The 19,888-nt window shown below is 45.9% G+C and overlaps 1 protein-coding gene across 3 annotated transcripts in view; it reads right to left on the bottom strand.

Moving 5' to 3' along the window:
- The window catches only part of LOC135895866 (protein enabled homolog), a 60,748-nt gene that overhangs the window by 40,190 nt on the left and 670 nt on the right, over window positions 1-19,888 (bottom strand). For all 3 annotated transcript variants that reach the window (XR_010562506.1, XR_010562505.2, XM_065424072.2), the window contains exons 2-4: window positions 6,710-6,948; window positions 3,158-3,197; window positions 2,380-2,424 (exon numbers count right to left, since the gene is read on the bottom strand). Coding sequence is in view for 1 of the 3 variants with exons in the window: in XM_065424072.2 (XP_065280144.1) it covers window positions 2,380-2,424; window positions 3,158-3,197; window positions 6,710-6,911 (287 nt within the window). In the remaining 2 variants the exon portion in view is untranslated. The remainder of the gene's footprint in view (window positions 1-2,379; window positions 2,425-3,157; window positions 3,198-6,709; window positions 6,949-19,888) is intronic.

The following is a 19,888-nucleotide window of genomic DNA, read 5'->3' as shown; positions in this document are numbered from 1 at the left end:
TCGCGGATTCTTGTCAAAGGTGATTGATGATATCCTCCGCCTACGCTATACTGAGCATCAAATAGCCACTGCTTACCATCCACAGACTAACGGTCTCACAGAGCGACTGAACAGAACGCTTACCGACATGCTAGCTATGTACGTCTCTCCAGACCACCAGGACCGGCTTGTCGCTCTGCCATATGTCATCTTCGAGTATAATTCGTCCCACCATGACACTGCAGGTTACTCACTGTTTTATCTACTGTTTGGCCGTGATGCCGCTTTGCCCCTGGACACTGTACTTCCATAAGTCACACAGTCTCACACCGCTTATGCCCACGATGCGACTTCTGTGGCAGGGCAGGCCCGTAAGATTGCCCGTACTCTCCTCACTGATTCCCAGGCTTCCCAGAAGTCCCGTTACGATATGCACCATATGGACGGGCAGTATTCGCCTGGCTCCATTGTGCTTCTGTGATCACCATATCGTCCTGTGGGCCTGTCGGAAAAAACTTCTGTTGCGATATTCAGGCCCCTACGGAATCCTGCGACAGCTTTCGGATGTGACGTACGAGATTGCTCCCGAAGAGCCAGGCCCGTCGTCCGTGCAGCCAAGAACCGATGTTATTCATGTCTCCCGTTTAAAGCCCTACGTGCGTGTCTTTGTCGGGCCATAATCGCTTGCGCCAGGTCGGCGCTCCAACCCCGGCGGCGTAGTGTCACGATGCAGAACCGGACGTGCAGAGAAGACACGATGACGAAGTGTTGTTGCTGAGAGGCTTCGGCCGCCATGTTCTAGTGTGAGCTGGTGCGTGTAGCATTCGCCGCCTTGCATAAACAACATTCGTGCTTGTTCTGTGGTCGGCGTTCATATTCCTTTGATTAATCCCGACAAGACGCATTTTGATCAAACCCTTGACTCAATTGGCCTGTAATGTATTTTGCTTCTTGCTTTTTAAAGGGATCCTCAACAGGTCACATAGCAACTTTTGTATATACGCTGGAAAGCGTTACGTGTCCTATAGAGAGCGTTCTATTGCGTAAAATTTTCAAATTAGTTCATTAACAGCCGAGATACAATTATTTCACTGCCACGAATCCACGATGTCAGCAATGACTGAATGAATGAATTTTGGGGTTTCACGTGCCATTATCACAATTTGATTATGAAATACGCCATAGTGGGGGACTCCGGTTTAATTTTGACCACCAGGGGATCTTTAACGTGCACCCAATTCACCGGGCACGGTTTTTTTCTTTCTTTGTTTGCATTACGCCTCCTGCGTACCCCGAACCTCCACCAAATGTGACGGTGTAGGAGATCTGCACCGGTGCTTAAATATACGCGGCAGCGAGCGCTCCGAATCACAGCATCGGAAAACGGTCAGCCTCGTCTTCTTCCCTTTCTCGCGATGCTGGCAGACACCACTCTGTAACAATACGCGTGTTTTGCTCGCCTGAGTTCGGTATTTAGTTGGTTCCTAAAAAAAATCTTTATATTCTTTCAAAGCTATGTCGGATCGTATCTGTGAAAAGAAGTGGCAGTGCGTATTTTTACCTTTTATCGTCTTCAAGTGTCATTTAGCGGTCCATGGTTTTCTAGCTTCGTTTGAAGGTTTTAAAAGTTTAAAATAAAATCTTTATGGCAAATTCGCGTCTGCCTCGTTCGCATCTTCGTTTACTAACCCAGATGACGAATACTAAATTCTTATTTCGTGTTTGAAGGATTCAAATCTATCTAGCGTAATTGCCTGAACCCTAAAAGCATCTTTAGCCAATTCGCATGTATGGTACTAATTACGGTACATCAACAAAACTGGTCACTGAGCACTGAAGTCTGATGCAATAGTACCAGAGCTGTAGACTGCAGTGCCTACGTTAGTAACCATAAGGTCAAGGCCAGGTAATGAAGAACAAGTAATTCGTGTTGGTGTGCTGATACAATTTTCAAAACGCAATGATAATAGTGCACTATAGAAATTCTGAAAGCTATCTTTATCCGAAACATTAACAGTAAAGCGACCACCGCATATCAGTCTATAGTTACGTTTACAAACATAATCTAGAAAGGCCTTATTGATTTCCAAGAAATGCGTGAAAGAGTACTGTAAACACTGAAATTTTGCAAATTTGAACAATATTTACTGAGAAACTGATGGCCTAAACAAATAATCTACTTCTTACGGTCACTAAAATTTAAAGCCTCCTTTCAAATGTAACAAACATGATCAAATTGGGTGCAGCCATCGAGCAGTGAGCTAAACCTTCCTCTTGAGCTCATCGTCACTCGTAAATTCTTGAGTAGTGGAGCCCAGGTAAGTCTCGTGACTTACGTGAGCTCATGATAAGAACTGAAGTCAAACAGTCTCGACCGTATAAAGATGCAGCACAACTCACGCTTCCATCTCTTGACTTCCGGCAGGCTCCCTGGTGTCGAAAAGCCTTGAAAAAAAAAAGTTGACAATAAAGCATATACGGAGGATACAAGTAAGAATTTTTCATTTCACTTATTGCACGTGCCTTATAGGCCAACGGACATTACACACACATTTACATTACACACAGTTTGTTACTGAGGAAGCAAAGGCTCTCTTATGGATATGAAGAATGAGCTGCACACAGAGCGCTAACTATGTCAAGCCAAGAAAAATAAATTGACGTTTTCGCCTCGAAGCAATGAAACCGAAGGCAAGGACTCACATAGTGCTCCTCGCCGGCGGTGTTCTAAGAATACGCGGGGGCGACACAGCGTGGTGCAGCTCGCGAGGATGAGCGCCCATTTGCCGCGGAAACTTAGTGGCTATGACGTCACGCGCTGTTGTCTAATTCATCGAGAACTTGAAGCACAGGCACAATGGTTCTGCCTCGATCTCATAGCCTCCTGGTTAGCTGAGATGGTACGGCGATGCCCTGAACAGGATATGTAGAGAGGTAACAACGAAGTAAATAAATAAGTAAATTAACTAATTAAGCGAACGTTATTTAATTAATTATAGGACTCTAAGCGACTATGTGAACATGAAAAGGCCATAGATGCTTGTGTTGTCACTTCGTGTGGTACAGTACCCCGGCACTGGTTCCATCATGTATCGAGCAGCCAGGCTATTAGTAGGAAATCCTACGGTAGGTCGTCCGCCAAGGCATGGGGACGGACACCACGAGGTTTCGGCCTCACCTTGCGCCATCGGTGATGATCTCATCTGGGAGTTCCGGAGCTGCAACGGGGAATGGAAACAAGACACCATTAAACTGCCAGCTCAGAACAAGAGACAATCATCTATGCGGCAGCCGAGCAGGCCGACTTCGGGAGACATTATAAACGGGAATTGTATTAGTCAACTACACTTCAATGCCGATAATGCTGCTCAGGTTCGGCAAGCCGGGAAAGAGGCAAAAGCCGCAAATATATACGCGTGCCGAAAGTGCCCTGATCTTCTCGTACATCGATTGTTCTCTTGTTTTCTTGCGCTTCGCTTGCAGTATGCAATTCTCGTATACTTTTTATGGCATAAAAAGCACATGCGAAGTATGTGAATTTATATATTATTGCAGTGTTTCTATACATTTCACTGTTAAAGACGTAACTATTGATGAACTTGTAGGATGACTAGATTGTACCTATATACAGGTGTTACCGGAGTATCTAAATTCATATTTGTCCTCTATTTGATTATATTTGCCCTGGCCAATTTTGGTGTCATTGTGTTTCTTTTTGATGACATTATATCCTGCACTCGATGTGTGTCCGATTTTAGACAGGAGTAAAAGACAGGTATAACGCAGCAGGGACATTCTCATTGCCAGGTTAGTTGTGCCACACTTGAGTTCTGTAGTGTACATGGCCAAATGCACATCGCAAGGCGCGGAAGAAGGGAGAGACACGCTTAAAGATTGCGTTCTTTCCACTCGTGTCTCTTTCTTTTTTCCCTCGTTCCTTGGGGTGTGCATTTCGCGCAGTACACCATAGTATTCCGCAGGGAAGTTACGACAAATCGCCGTAAATGCACATACACGTTTTATAAGGGCGTACTTTCTAGACGTTTCTAACTTGGAGTGGTAGTGTTTTGGCAGATCTCTTGAATTAGCATTTGTTAATAATGCTTCCTACTGACTTATTTTTTTCTTAAATTCATGCCTCCAGTATCGTAGAGGGACATTACATGAGGGGCGGGCAATGAAGGCAGGTAACATGTTAAGTAATAGACATGTTTTTTGCCGCAATTCAACACACACAAATGGAAGACACATAAAGACAACATGGGTGGCACTTCTAACTGGTTTAATTTGGGCTGTGAGCCATGGATATATATACACATACACGCATGCGCTGGCTGTTCACAGATCTACGTTACCCAGCGGTCAAACAATCTAGTTTCCGATTTATAGAGCACGATAGATGTATCGCTAATGCAATTTGTACCTTTCTTTCTTGTATAGTAAGCTTCCATTAGCTCACGTGCTGTTTGAAACCTACTTCTGCCAAGAATCCTAATCTCAGAAAAACGTGGTTTGCACATGCAGGCCTTGCAGTGTGCAGACAAATGTGTCACGCCATCTTTCATTAGATTAATTCGTGTCTAAATTGTGTTATATATTTATATTATATTGTGTAAATGTGCCCAATTACGGCGACCAACGTCTCGCTGGCACCGCTCCAGCCACTCTCGCGTGGGTGCCGAAAGGCAGAACACAGGATTTGCGAACGTCAGCGCCATCACGTGAACGATTTTCGATAGGTCGCGAAACATCACAAGCCGGTGGCATCCCCACAGACATCCATCGGTGACGAAGGATGCACTGCGCCCGATGTGCCTTCTGGCGGAGGATGTCCTCTTGGTGGCCACAAAGCTCCGGTCCACTTGATGTTTGCAGTCCCAAGTATGTGTGGGCCGAGCGCGCCGTCGAAGCCTCGTATCCTAGCGTTATATCACCCTCATTCATGCCTGGGCCCGCGAGGGGAACTATTGCAGATTTCTTGCAGTTAAAGCGGAGCCCATGACACGTTATCTCCTCTTGACAGATGTTAATGAGCGCTTGTAGGTCCTGGGGGCACTCTACCATTAACGCAAGGTCATCAGCAAAGGTGAGACCAGGTAATCTGCACCTCTTATACACGTCCACCTTACTAAACTGTAGCTGGAAGCCAAGACCGCTACTGCGAAGTTTGAGTTCTAGGTTGGCCACATACAGAATATATAAAGCAGTGGGGACAGAGGGTATCCCTGTCGTACTTTTCTCATAACTGTGACAGGTGTGGATAGTACAGCCACAAAGTGAGCAATGGCAATGTTGTTTCTGTATAGATGCTACCTGTATGCGTTGCAAGGAAAGGGGCACGCGGCTTCATGGCCTCCGAGGTTAGCGCCCGTATGCGCGCCAGCCAGCACGCGTAAATCTTGGAGGCCATGGCCGCCCTATGAATGGTCGAAATGCTGGAAAAGTGGTTTGTGTTGATAGAGCCTATGCCGCTTGTCATGTGTGTGCGTTATCGGGCGCTTTGGCCCCGATGTGTAAAACGTTGTCTGTCCGTGACGTCACTTGTCAAATGAGTGTTTTCTATATAGATATGTTGCTTGCGTGAATTAAAGGTTGTTGTTATCGTACTCGGCATCCGGCAAGGGCCGCAACACCACAGTTTGAGCTTCCGCGTAATATAATTATGTTTTCTCGTATACCCGAATTACAATCCGACGCTATCCTGTCTGCGGGTTAGATATTATTTAGGTCGTACTTTACGGTTTCTCTGACGCATGCTACTTCGAGCAATTAAGTTATTTCAGTAAAGCCTCTGCGCCTCACGGATGGCCTATGAGGTTGTCCGGAATATTTTTTCTCCAAGCGACGTCCGACGCCAACACAGAATTTTTTTGCAACACGGGGCCCTTAACGCTGTCCCACGTTTAGGCCCTAGTCACGCCGTCCCAGAGATTAGCTCTACAAGCTGTAGGAGAATTTGTCGTAGACAGTGAATTGATGAATTGCTTGTGGGCAGTAGTTAATTTCAAATTTTAATGTCTTCTCTGATCACATGATCTGTCCAAGCGTACTTGTGTTTTTCTTGTGGTCTCACGATGTCGTTCTTTCTTTTCACCGTGGTAGACGGACGTGTTCTGTTAGCATTTTTCCATTATAAACTCTTGACTGTGTTCTGTATTTTCATTACCTTTCTTTTTTCCTTACATATGATATTGGGATAGTCGGCTTTGTTTGTCGGCAGACTTCCCTTAATTTACAATTGATAAAAAGAAGCATCGAAAGTGATAAATGTTTCCACTTCACACGGTGCATGCTGTTTTCTATGCTTCCATCTAGCGCACAGTATGCAGCGGTGTGTTCGTCGTACATTTGTAACATAAAGTAACGAGATAGTTATTAAGGAAGAAATCGTCATCCGCTCGACTTTAGCGTGAAGCTACAAAGCCCTGTCATGATCACTGTCCTTATGCTTCAAGTTGTCGATTTACTTTCTTTCAGGCTGCGATCTGCTAGCCTCTTGGTTAGGTTAGATGGTAGAGCGACCGCACCGGTAAAGCGTGAGTCCCGGGTTTGACTCCGGACGTGGACGCAGTTTTCTTCAAATGCAAAGCTTTCTTTTTTCAGAAACACTTAGAGTTTGTAGTTTCACGCTACCGTTGGGTGGATGACAACTTTCATGAGCCTTTCCCCGCCTTGCGGGCTTCCACAAAACTGATTTGTCATTTGAAAATAGAGTGGTATTAACACTTACTCCTAAAGAATGCAACAAGTTTCTTCGCGTCGTTTGTCCCCAGTGCATTGACAAGGTCGACGGCCTGCAATTTCTTCATATCCGCCTTACATCGTACGCCCTTGGCTCCAAGTTCTTGCATCAGGAATAGCATGCGGTCATCGGTGATGCGGGGCAGGGCAACTTTGATCGCGGCGACTAGGTCCTTGGTGTCGGCCGCCATTCTCTCCGAGGGCCTTTAACTTTGGCAGGAAGGGATGCTGCATCACACGGAACGCAAAAAGAGCACAAGTGTCAAGTACTACACTCGCTCGCGCACCAATGAATTGGACGGAAGCTTCCATCACACACACCTTGAAGCGAAACTGCTACATTCAGTTTGTATATCTGAGCCAGTAACGAGCAGGAAGTTGAGAAATTATAGTAAACCATTAAAACAGCATTGTCATTGTAAACCAGGAATACCTTCAAATGAACTATTTATAGTGCCGACGTGTTCTCTCACAGTGGTGATTCCTCTTAAGCATGGTAAAAAGATGGTATAGCTTGCGGCATTATGCTTCAACTGGCGATGATAATGAATCTGTATAATTGTTTGGGGTATAGAATAGAACAGAGAAGCAATGCTGAAGCGTCCATAACCTTAAGATAATGCCACGAAAACTGTACAACTGCTTCAAGAAAAACCGGTTGTGCCAAACCACTTGGTGTGTGCTCTATACGTGAACATTTCCCGAATTACATCGATCACCATCGCTTAAATCATTTTAAAGCAGTACTGAAAGAAGTACTGGCTCCTTTATGAGTGGCAGGACTCCTTCCAAAGTACTAATGCTACATTGCGCTGCGCAACAGATGAGCACTCATTTCAGTACTTTGTATAGGAACATTGAGAGGAGTACTGACTCGCTGTACGGAATGATGCATCAGCATAGTATGTCAACAAACAAGCCGAACTGAATGCCAAAACTTCCCGATAATCTGTTCTCACCTAACCATTGTCTGCGTCATGACATCATGATATATTAACATCTGTTCTTATTTATCCTTATCCCTCCTCCCTTTCCGGTGACTGCATTTCACCGTCTAACAAGTTAAAGTTATCGCTCAGCGCGAGACGTGCCTGCATGATTTGGAACATACTCGAACGTTATGTTTGTTTTTTCTGTAGTGTATTTTCTCGCCAAACTTCATGTAATCAGATAAGATGCGCGCTGCAAATAGTGCTGTAATTTGTGGAAGGTATGCGAGCACACATCAATAGCATCAGGGCAACACACCAAGAAATCAGGCTGGCTTCATTAAGGGATATTCTAAAATAGATGACAACCATGTGACTGATCAGGTAATCGAGAAATCTGCAGAGTACAATCAATCTCTCTGTATGGCTTTCATAGATCATGAAACGGAATTAGGTTCAGTAGGGATACGAGCAGTAATAGAGATATTGCGTGATCAAGGATTACATGATGAATACGTAATTATCTTAAGAAACGTCTACAATGACTCCACAGCTACATTAGTTCTCCGCAAGTAAAGTAGAAAGCTACCTGTCAAGAAAGGGGTCACACAACGAGACAACCTGTCCAACGCTATTCACTCCATATTTAGAAGTATTCATGCTACCCGCCTGGGAAGGCTAAGGAGTGAGGGTCAACGGCGAATATCTCAGCAACCTTCGGTTTGCAGATGACATCGTCCTGTTCAGCAACACCGGGGATGAATTACAACAAATGATTAAGGCCCTTGAAGGGCCCCTCAACAGGCCATATAGCGAATTTTGGTTATATGCTTGAAGTTGTTTCGTACTCTCTAGGGATTGTTATACCTCAAGAATTTCCGAAATTGGTTGAAGAATAGCCGAGATACAAATGTTTCAGTGCCGCAAGCCCATTATTTCAGGAGGCAAGCTAAACCACCAACATATACACTCTCTCCACTTGCCCCGTATGGCCACCGCAAGCGAAATTCATTCCCTGCGATCTTTGAAATGCAGCCATGATTGTTTTAATGCTACGAACTGAACGTGCTAGATAGAATAATCGTGGGAAGCACTCCGGGGCAGCTTTTCTTCAATGGGAACGCATTCTGTATTTGTTGGCGAGACTTGGATGACAACCATGTGACTGATCAGGTAATCGAGAAATCTGCAGAGTACAATCAATCTCTCTGTATGGCTTTCATAGACGAAACGGAACTCGCCCAGCGGCTATGAGGGACAACGTTGCTAATGGCTTTTAATTCTGACCTATCTGTTTTGTTAAGGTGCCCTCAATTATATTCCAAGCAATTTTCTTATCAGTACTCATGAGTTACCGCAGAAGCTACAAGATGAGCTCAAGTATTAAAGTGAACACATGAACAAGTCAGTTTTACACATTGAGACATAAGGCACAACACAAGAATAGTGCAAGGTGTGTCTGAGTCGTCATCCATTAGCACGTTATGGCCGAAGCTGTTCACAAAATTACGTCACATTTACTGGCCACAGGGCCAGGTACACCTTTGGGTAGGATATGTACATTGTTTGCAGTTCGTTGTCAAAATACTATCACCTCACTGTTATCGATGTACGTGGAGGAATACCACTATTTAAGATGACTGTGCCATAATAGACGCGGGATTCGTCTGTTCTTTACATTGTCTGCCATGTCGCCGTTCCAACTTATAACATAGCCACAATGTAGATCAGCAGATATTGAAAGCCAAAAAGACTGCCTACGTACTCAAAGGCATCGCGCACACTTCGTCATAGTTACTTCTATTCAAGGTTTCGCGACTCTGAAGGACATCATTAAGGAATGTTGCCAGTTCGAGGGAGGTGAAAGTCGGCACATTAGAGAATTTGTTCGCATCCTCACCGCGGGAAGATTAGTACGAGCCGTCGAAGAAAGGCACGACGCAGTGTATTGTCTTTCATGTGATAGAGTCCGCGTTTCAAATTTCTGCCCCGACTCACCCAGGAACGACCGACTACTAGGCATCTCGAGTATATGGGTAGTTGTTTAACAGATGTCGAGTACTGGAATCGGCCACAGGAGCGACTAGGCTTCTGTTCAATGCCTCCCGACATTTTCACCTGACTTCACATCATCGGGCTTGGTCTGTACTTCTTCAAGAGACAATTTCTTTGTCTAGGGGAAGTATTCTGTGGGAGTCCACCTGTCTATTTCGGCCGCCGCTGATTGGCTGGGGTCGCTGGTCTCCTCCTCGCTCGTACAGCTGCATCCAATCAGCAGCGGCCGAAATGAATAGTCCACTAGGTGGACTCTTACAGAATACCCCCCCCCCCCCCTCAGCACTCCGCCCACGCAGTCAACTTGGCTGAATAAACGTACACTCGCCAAGTGAAAAAATTCAAAACACAAATTGATGTTTCGGTGCCCAATACGGGTGTCTTATTAACAATGAACGAATGCATGATGGTCTTATTATATACGCGTCGGAAGACGTAATGCGCTTGCGTACAACTCAGGGGGGGGGGGGGGGGTCCCCGTGTCCGGTTTATCGTGTTAGTAGTAGACTGTATGCAGAATGATTCAAGGAGCAATCGGGATGATAATTTTGTTCACCCCACCAAATTCTCATACCTATGCCGGTATTCTGACGTACCAGACACGCTCCTACACATGGTGTTGGTGTGAACACACAGCGAGAAAAACAGTCAAGATGAAGCATCAGAACCGCTACATGCGATCGGAGAAGCGTGGGAGGCAATGTTAAAGGCACAGAGCCTGCAAGATCAGCGAAGACTGGCGGACCGGGCCCGGGCTGCGGCATTAGCCAACGGGTTTCTGGACTAAGAAAGCCGCCCACCTAGGGCGAAGAAAGAACACATTCTCGCTGTTTCCTACAATAAACGTTCATTCCTCCTCCTCCTCCTCTTTCGATGATAGAAGCCGAATGCCAGTTAATACTGTGTCCAGTCTTTTCGTGATGCTCTGCCAGGGCGCTAGAAACCGTGTTTCCCTTGGCTACATCATTGCGATGCTGCTGTAGCGTTCTTTTAACGTTCCCCGTCTCGCCTACGTAGCACGCTTGGCAGTCCTGGCGAGGAATTTTGTAGGTGAAGCCCGGAAATGTTTCTTTTTCGAGGCTGTCTTTCACTCGGACGAGTTGCTGTTTTAGTTTACTTGAAGGAACGTGGCAGATTTGTACATCATAATCTTTGAAAATTCATGATATTAACTCACACACGGCCCGCGCATAGGGGAGAGACGCCCGTTTTCTTGTTCTCATCGGCCTTACGGGGGGTTCAGCTGCACGCTTTTCTTCAGTCTTTATAAACTGGCCGGGGTAGCCATTGCTGACCAAATCCTGCGTCACTCTACTCACGCATGCAGAGTGCAGAGCTGAGTATATGAGCTGGGTTAGCAATTTTCTTAATTCTGCAATAAACCATGTATTTTTTATAATTTGTCCACATGTGACCCATAGCTTGTCAGTCTTTTTTAGGGCATGGCTATGCCTGCTATCACATTCCGTTCTTAAATGACAGCTGCGATACATGAGTACGACGCTTGTATAGTGCTTCCAGCTGTAGAATAAGTCATTCATTGCAAACACTGCAATTGAACGACACTTTTTTGAAAGATTTGTCCGCATAAGTCGTACAACACGGGTACATTTCAGAGATTCAATCTTGCTGCGACATTTGGTTCTCACAGAGCACGGAAAAATGCGCATAACGTTTCGAAGCGCTTGTACGAAGCTTTACAGTATAGAACAAGTCTTCATAGCGGTGAGAGACCTCTCTTCAGAACTATGATATTGCAAGCCTGAATTACGTTTTTAACAGCGAAGCTCTTCTTTCTCGGTGTAAAACAGGCCGCGTATCACAAAACTCCACCGGCGCAGACACTGCGCGCCACCGGGTTTGCCGCCGCGTCGAGATCTGCGCATGTGCCGTGACAACGGTTAGGAGTGCGCATGCGCTTGACCTTGAATATGATATGAAAGCGTGTGCTCGGCGGCGCTCAGTCAGTTAACGCCATAGAGTTTCTCACTACGACATCTAGAAGGAAATCTGGCGCCACCGTCTATGGGAGTTTCCTAAGGGGCACTGTGCCGTCATGGGAATGACGGTATATGTGTATGCGAGGCTTGTGTTGGCTGGTGTTAAAGAGGCTTCGTCTAAAACGTGCATATGGCTACACAAATAACGGGTTCTTAGAGTAAAATCTTCATAAAATGTTTCCATTCACGTATATTACATATTCCAGTGAAGTTTACTCACCTACAATGCAAAACCAAGCGAAGAAAAGAAACAGACGACGAACTGTTCCAAAGCGAGCCCGAATCATGTCGTCTGCCCTCCAACTGTAGCGGCCCGCTGATACTTTTTACGTTTCATATAATTATACATGCAATAACAAGTTTTCATAGTTAAAGAAAGCATGTTTTTGTGTAATCATAACGATAAAACAGCTTTTTACGTGCTGTTTTATTAGAAAACTAATCATTCTGACAGACGGAACTGTGCTTCCCTGTCTCTCCGAGAACGATGCCAATCCGAAGTCACGATATACCGGCATTCCCATGCATACCAGAGCGCAGCAGCGCCAGATTTCCTTCTAGGTAATATAGTGAGAAACTCTATGGTTAACGCCACGGGGCCAGGCAGAGTAGGAAACTCTATGGGGCCAGGAGTAGCCCACTCTCAAGTTCAACAAATGGCCACAGAGGGCGAAAAAATTGACCGCGTGCCACTGCTAATAAAACCAGCATAGTAGCATCATATAAGGATGCCTGTGTTAGTTCCAATATTTCCCGCTAGAGGCGCTATAATAAGCGCAATTTTATCTTACAAACATTGTCCTACAATTATCGAAGCATTTTTATTACATAAAGAAGGGCAAAGTTATCATCGCTAATTAGATTTTGAAATCTTTATTAGTACGTTTATTGTTTCTTTGTCACTATAAACGAAAATAGCGTTCAGATTCATTGGTCTTTCACGTGGCCTCTGTCCTGGATTTAAAATTTTTACCGGTATGTTCGAGTGCATGGCGACACGGATTCATTCGTTCGTACATTCAGACTTGTTGCTTCTTTGTTTCTATAACTAGTTTTTCGCGCTTCGACGTCTCGCGTTATATAACTTGGGGTGAATTGACGTGTTTGCAAGCGGACATGTAAGCCCGAAAGCGAAGTTTCGGTCGTGAGTCATGCATCTGCATCGAAACGGGAACCGTATTCTGCTACTGAGGACAGCAGTACCCGTGAGTCGTTTAATATCGCTGCCTGAATCTTTAATTTTAACGTTGATATTTCATTTGCATGCGAGAATAGGTACAAGTAAGGAAATGCTAGCTTCTCACACACAGCTATACACACAAACATATTTTCACCACACACGCACTTTCTCTTTCAAGCACACAGACGTAAAGATAACTGGCATCTTCACCTCCACGCACATTTCTGTGCGTGTACATGCGCCCACGCATGTACACACACAGAAAAATGTGCGCACACATGCACGTACACTGAAATGCACGCATACACAAATGCGCGTATGCACGCAGACGCATAAGCGCGCTCGTTCGCACGCAGATTCAAATACGGAGACACAAGCGCGGGCGAACGCACAAACTCAAGTACACGCGCATGCACACTCAAGACGTGCACACGCATATACACTCCCTCTTCCTCCCTGCTGCCTCTCAAGACGCTGCTGCGTGCAGAATGAATCACACTTGCACTGCAATTACAGTTCGAACGCCAGCTCTAATAAATCACCTTACACTTTAGATGTCATGCTTCACGAAGTCAATAGGGCTATATTTTTATCTGTACTGACTACAAGAGTGTAGGAAGTCGCCATATTTTACTTGGCTTAGAATAGTTTAGCTCCGCCTACCTACCCGTCCTAACGCTCCTGAGGAAGTTCCCAGCAGGTTCTGCTTCGCTGAGCACTATCGAGTCGCCCCACAACCATGACCAGGGTCCTGCTTTATACATCTACACTTGTGCCTTATGGAGACTGTGTTGTGTCTCCTCTCGCGGAAGTCCTCCTTGTTCATCACGTTGCTCTTCAGCAAACCGTCGTCAGTATCACCAACAACTCTACCAGCCTTCAGCTCGTCAACTTAGGAATCGGTGACCACGTCCTACCACAAGGCATAGCCTTAGGTACGCTGTCTTCCTCCCAAGTTTGCCTGTTTTCAGCCTCGGCTGCTTATATTACGTCGTCTCCCGTTGACTCTTCTTCTTTGCCGGCTGTTCTTCCTCAGCTTAAAAAACGTTATTGCTCCCGAACTTCTGCCTCACCACGCCAACTAGCTGCTCTCCGCGTTCAGCCTGACCTGGGCCGCCCTTTCGGCCAGACCTCTCTCACGACACACCATACTGACATGGGTGACGCACACCCTATTCACAGGCGACCATACTGTCGGTCCTTGCACGAACGACAAGTCATTCAAACGGAGGTCGAGAAGATTCTCTCTCGATGAATCGTTGAACCATCATCCAGACCTTGGACGTCCCCTGTCTTTCTAGTTAAAAAGGACGCCAGCTGGTGTTTCTGCGTGGATTACCGGCACCTCAACAAGATCACCAATAAAGACGTTTATCCTCTATCACGCGTTGATTACGCCCTAGACTGCCTCCATGGTGCGAAGCACTTTTCTTCGATAGACCTTGGTTCCGCTTACTGGCAGATTGCGTCGATGACATGGACCGAGAGAAAACCGCCTTTATAACAGCCGATGGCCTATACAAGTTCAAATTTATATCATTCGGCTTATGTAATGCTCCATCTACTTTTGAATGCATGATGGACACACTCCATCATAACCTCAAGTGCTTCATCTTTATTTGTTACTTAGATAACGCCGTCGTTTTTGTTCCTACATTTGCCACGCACCCGGAGTGCCTCTCACTCGTTCTTTCTGCTTTCTCCAATGCTGGCCTTCAACTTAATTCGTCTAAATGTCACTTCGGACGGCGCTAAATTACTATCCTCGGTCATATTGTTCATTCCTCTGGTGTGCGCCCAGACCCGGGAAAAGCTCGTGCCGTACAGAAGTTTCCCGTGCCAACATGTGCTAAATATGTCCGGAACTTCGTGGGCCTGTTCTCGCATTTACGCCGCTTCATGCACAATTTTTCGGAGGTCACTCGTCCTCTGCTCTTCTGAAGGCAGGTGCTTCATTTTCTTGGGGACCTGAACAAGCAACTGCCTTCTCGAAGCTTATCTCTCTACTTACATCTCCATTTCTTCTTGAGCACTTCGACCAGACTGCTTCAAGAGAAGTGAGCACTGATGCCAATGGTTATGGAATCGGTGCCATTTTTTGCCAACGTCAACAAGGCCACGACCGCGTCATTGCCTACGCCAGCCGTCTGCTTTTTCCAGCTGAGCGGAATCATTTCATTACTGAACGTGAGTGCCTTGCAGTTCTCTAGGCAGTGGCGAAATCGCGCCCTTACCTATGTGTTCGGCCCTTTACATTCACCACAGACCACCATGCGCTCTGCTGGCTTGCGTCCCTCAAAGACCCTACCGATCGCCTTAGGTCACTGGGCACTACGCCTACAGGAATACCCGTACACAGTTGCTTACAAGTCCGATCGTTTATACCAAGATGCCGACTGCTTGAACCGCCACCCAGGCGATGTTCCTGCGACCTATGCTTCTGCTCTGTATTTTCTCTATCTGCTTAGCTGACCTTGCTACCGAACAGCGCCGAGATCCAAGCATACGTGGTATAATGGGAAAGTTTACATCTAGATCATGTGACCTTTCTCTTGGTATGTTCCTACTCAAGGACGACATTTTATATCGGCGTAGCATGTACCCCAGTGGATTAGATGGTGCTAATTATTACGCGGCATCTTCGCACTGCTATTCTGTCCAAGCTGAACGATGTACCAACTTTTGGTCACCTCGGGGAATCAATACGTACGACCGTGTCCGGTGACGATTCTTTTGGCCTGGTATGCACCGACCTGGCCGCCGCTACGTTGCTTCTTGTGAGTTACGTCAACTCCAGAAGAAACCATCTGAGCTCACTATTGCTTTACTCATACCTCTTGGCTTTCCCTACCGAACCCTTCTATCGCGTCGGTGTAGATCTCTTGGTACCTTTCCCCAGATCTGACTGATGCAACAAGTGTATTGCCGTCGCCACACATTATACGATTTGGTTCGCGTTCACTAGAGCCCTTCCAACTGACGTAACTTAATTACGGGGTTTAACGTGCCAAAACCCCTTTATGAATATGAGGCACACCGTAGTGGAGCACTCCGAGAATTTCGACCACCTGGGGATCTTTAACGTGCACCTAAATCTAAATCCACGGGTGTTTTCGCATTTCGCCCCCATCGAAATACGGCCGCCGCGGCCGGGATTCGTTCCCGCTCCCTCGTGCTCAACAGCCCAACAGCCCAACACCATAGTCATTGAGCAAGCACGGCGGGTAAACTTCCAACTGGCGTAGCCTACTTACTGGTGTAATGCACAACGTTCTTGTTCGCCCCGGCGCTCCTCGTCAACTTTTTACCGACAGGGGTCGCTCCTTTCTCTTTACCTCGGAGGACAAGGTCCTCCGAGATATGTAAAAAGGTGTAATGGTTCCAGGACTTACTTTTGGAAAGGTGCTTGTTTGCTCTAAATCAGAGGTACAATCAGGACTCGATGGGAACCAAAGGTCAGTGGATCGCCTCGCATTGTGCGCGCACGGGAAGACTACAAATGAAGCTGTGCAGGGTGATACGGGCTGGTCTAGTGTTGAAGTGAAGGAAACTGGCAGTAAAATTGAGTATGGAGAACGGCTGAGGAATATGGAAGAAAGTAAATGGGCCGGGAGAGTGTTGAGATATCTGTACAGGAAAAACATTGATTCGCAGTGGAGGAAAAGAACTAGGAAACTTACCAGCAAGTATGCGGCCTGTAGGGTGGGCAACACAGCAACAAAGAACGTCAAGCTGAAAGTCAGAGAGCCTGAAATAATCTCATGGGTATCGGCAATGGAAAAGAAACCTGCCATGAGTAACTACTTCAGAGGAAAACACGAAATCAGGAAAGAAACCATTTATGATAACTCAGACGGAAGCTCATTACTTTTCGAAGCGAGATCGGGATGCCTTAGAACACGTTACTATAAAGCCTGATACAAGAAGGAAGAACAAACATGTGCTTGCTGCGGTAAAGCTAGGGAAACTATGGAGCATGGTTTATTAGAATGTGAAGACGTCTACCCAGCAATCGATTGAGGCACCACTGGCCTGCTTGAAGTCCTTGGGTTAAGCGGAAGCAGTGGAAAAGTAAACATGTCCGCCATAGGCATTAGTAAGAGGCGATTGGAGGATTGGTGGAAGAAAAGTAGGGAAACGACAAAAAACGGAGACGTACAAAAGCACATTTCGCAATAGGGGATCAGAAAATTTTGGTGTGGTAGTCCATAGCGCTTTTTATTGTTCAACCTAGGTAGGACATTAGGCAGTATAATAGCAAGAGCTTGGTGGCGCAACCCACCGCCCCGTTCCAAAGGGGCTGCTCATAATATCCATCCATCTATCCAGTTGTGGGCGACTTACTGCGCCCTTATTCTACCAAGCGTAAATTTACTAATGCATGTCATCCGCAGACCAATGGTCTTACAGAGCGGCTTCATCGAATAGTAACAGACACGCTCTTCGTGTCTGTTTCTGATGACCATCGTGACTGGGATACTGCTCGCCCGTTTGTCATATTAGCGTACAATTCATCACGCCACGGCACTGCACGTTACTCGCCATTTTATTTGTTGTGTGGCCGAGATTCAGTATTGCTTTTTAATACAATACTGCCTACCCCTCAAGAGTCCGTGTCTCAGTGTAAAAGCGATGCCATTGCTCGAGCCCAAGAAACACGCCAAGTTGCTCACCGTCGCCTTTGTGCTTCTCAGAAAAAGAGTAAAAGCATTTGTGACAGTAGTCACCGGGACACCGATTATATTCTCGGGGATCTTGTCCCTCTTCGATCTCCCACCCGCCGTTTCAGCCTCTCGGAAAAACTGATATCCCGCTACTCCGGCGCTTACCGGGTCCTCTGTCAGGTAACCTACGTAACCTACTATATGTCTCCGGTCACACCTGCTACTCGCTCCATCCAGACTTCCCATGACGTCATTCAGGTCAGCCGCCTAAAACGCTACCAGCCCTTTTCTGCCTAAAAAGCAGCGGGACGGCGCTTTCACGCCAAGTGGAAATATGTTGCGCAGCTCTGCACAAAGCTGAGGAAGATGAGCACGAGCTTAGGTCTGAAGAAGTGAACGCTTTAATGACTAGCCTGCTGTAGGCTTGGCTTTGTCAATTACTGTAAATTACTGTACATTCTGTAAATTAAAAAATATGGGGGTTTACGTGACAACACCACGATCTGATTATGAGGCATGGCGTAGTTGGGGAATCTGGAAAATTTCGACCAACTGGGCATCTTTAACGTACACCTAAATCTAAGTACACGTGTGTCTCCGCATTTCGCCCCCGTCGAACTGCGGCCGCCATAATGTATATGCGCTACTCGTCTTGCTTCTTCTCTCAGCAAAAGTATTAGTCTAAACCTAACTTAACGGGAAGCTTTAGCTCCTATCTGGGAAATCATCAATCCTTTCTTCTTACAACCACTGCAGCGCAATTCATGAGTTATGTTGAACTTAAAAGAAACAGTTAAAATTAGATTTCAGACAGCCAATTTTTATTTAGCTTCCACTTTTCTAAATTCTAAAAAAATGCGAAATCTCGAGAAATAATACTCAAAGTATACGACTCTGTACCTCAGCAACTAAAAACGATATGGAAATTCTCTAAGCTGCACCTAATATTTCATTTAATGCAGACCAAAATGATATATCATATGCCACCCTCAAATACACCCCTAACTCCTGAATATGGTATTCGCAAAATCTTAACAGGCATTGTAACTTCACATAAGTTATAAATTCATACATCGAATTTGTCCAATGGAGATGCTCCAAGGGATGCAGTTTAGAGGGATGCGATATCAGTTTTTATCCTAACTAACGGATTTGTAAACTTCGTACTTCTTTTTCAAGTTTGCCGATTTCCGATAATTCTTGTCAATAATGCCATGGCCTAGTTCAAAATTATTATTGCAGCGATCACTGTGATCGAACGTTCTCTCTTGAAAGCAACAATTCTCATTCATATCGGTTGAGCAATTTTCTCAGAAAATCGTTTACGCGTTTTACATGTACTTGAGCAGCCGGCATCGAAGAAGGGCCCGAGCTAAAGCTTCCTCTTATTGAATCACACTGGTTCTTAGAAAACACAAGAAAAATAACACTGACTATACCGAAGCCCGCGGCCGCAGTCGTGCACAAATAAACAGAAAAAAACAACAACGAAGAAAGGGAACCCAACGCAAGCTTTGCGGGAGCTGTTATCTCGGCCAGTCACCACACCCGGAATGCTGACGAGCTGTCTGGCAAGGTGTCTAGCAAAATTGTCGATTCATTGCAAGTCGAGCAAGTAGCAGGTTGTCTTCAAGATAACGCTGATACATAAGCGCGCTCGTTTCCAAGTGCCGAGGGGAAGCAACAGTCTCAGGGTGTGCTTCTTTTTATTGTGTTTTCTTTAGTTGTGCGTCATGGCATACGTCACGGCGCGAATTTCAAATCTTTAAGGTTGATACGTCACGTGGTGGCGAAAATAGAAACTAAACGCATGTCCAGAATTCCTGGGTATGGAACCGAACGCCTACTATTCGCAATAGCCTATAGTAACGCGGACAATTTTTTGTTTTCCCCATACCTCACTAATTATTTAAGTTTAATTACCCAGCTTTCTTGTTATTGGTTCAGGACCCCAAGCATGATATGCAGATTTGTAGAGCCCCTTCAGAAACCACCGATCGAGTTGTTTCCTGTACGATATGTCTCACGTAGTCCTTTTTTCCCGGGTTGCAGAGAAGGCCCACGAAATATTAAAAAAATCCACGTGACGGAGCGTTTGCGCAGTAGTATTGTGCTGCTCTCAAGCGCGCCTTCGGTGAAGAAGGTCGGATGCATCGTGACTGGTGACGAGGAAGCGACAGGGCATTCTTTCAATCTCATCGGCAGCGCTCGGCCAGCAACTTGCATTTTCACCCTCATCCAACGGCAGCCGATTTTGTTCAACGAACGCACGCTTGAGAGCAGCACGATACCACTGCGCAAGTGACGCTATAGCATCAAAGTTTCTGAACCATTATTACG

This window comes from Dermacentor albipictus, chromosome 4, assembly GCF_038994185.2.
Source record: "Dermacentor albipictus isolate Rhodes 1998 colony chromosome 4, USDA_Dalb.pri_finalv2, whole genome shotgun sequence".
NCBI lineage: Eukaryota > Metazoa > Arthropoda > Arachnida > Ixodida > Ixodidae > Dermacentor > Dermacentor albipictus.
Note: the sequence above shows the minus strand (reverse complement) of the source record. Positions and strands in the feature narration are given on the sequence as shown.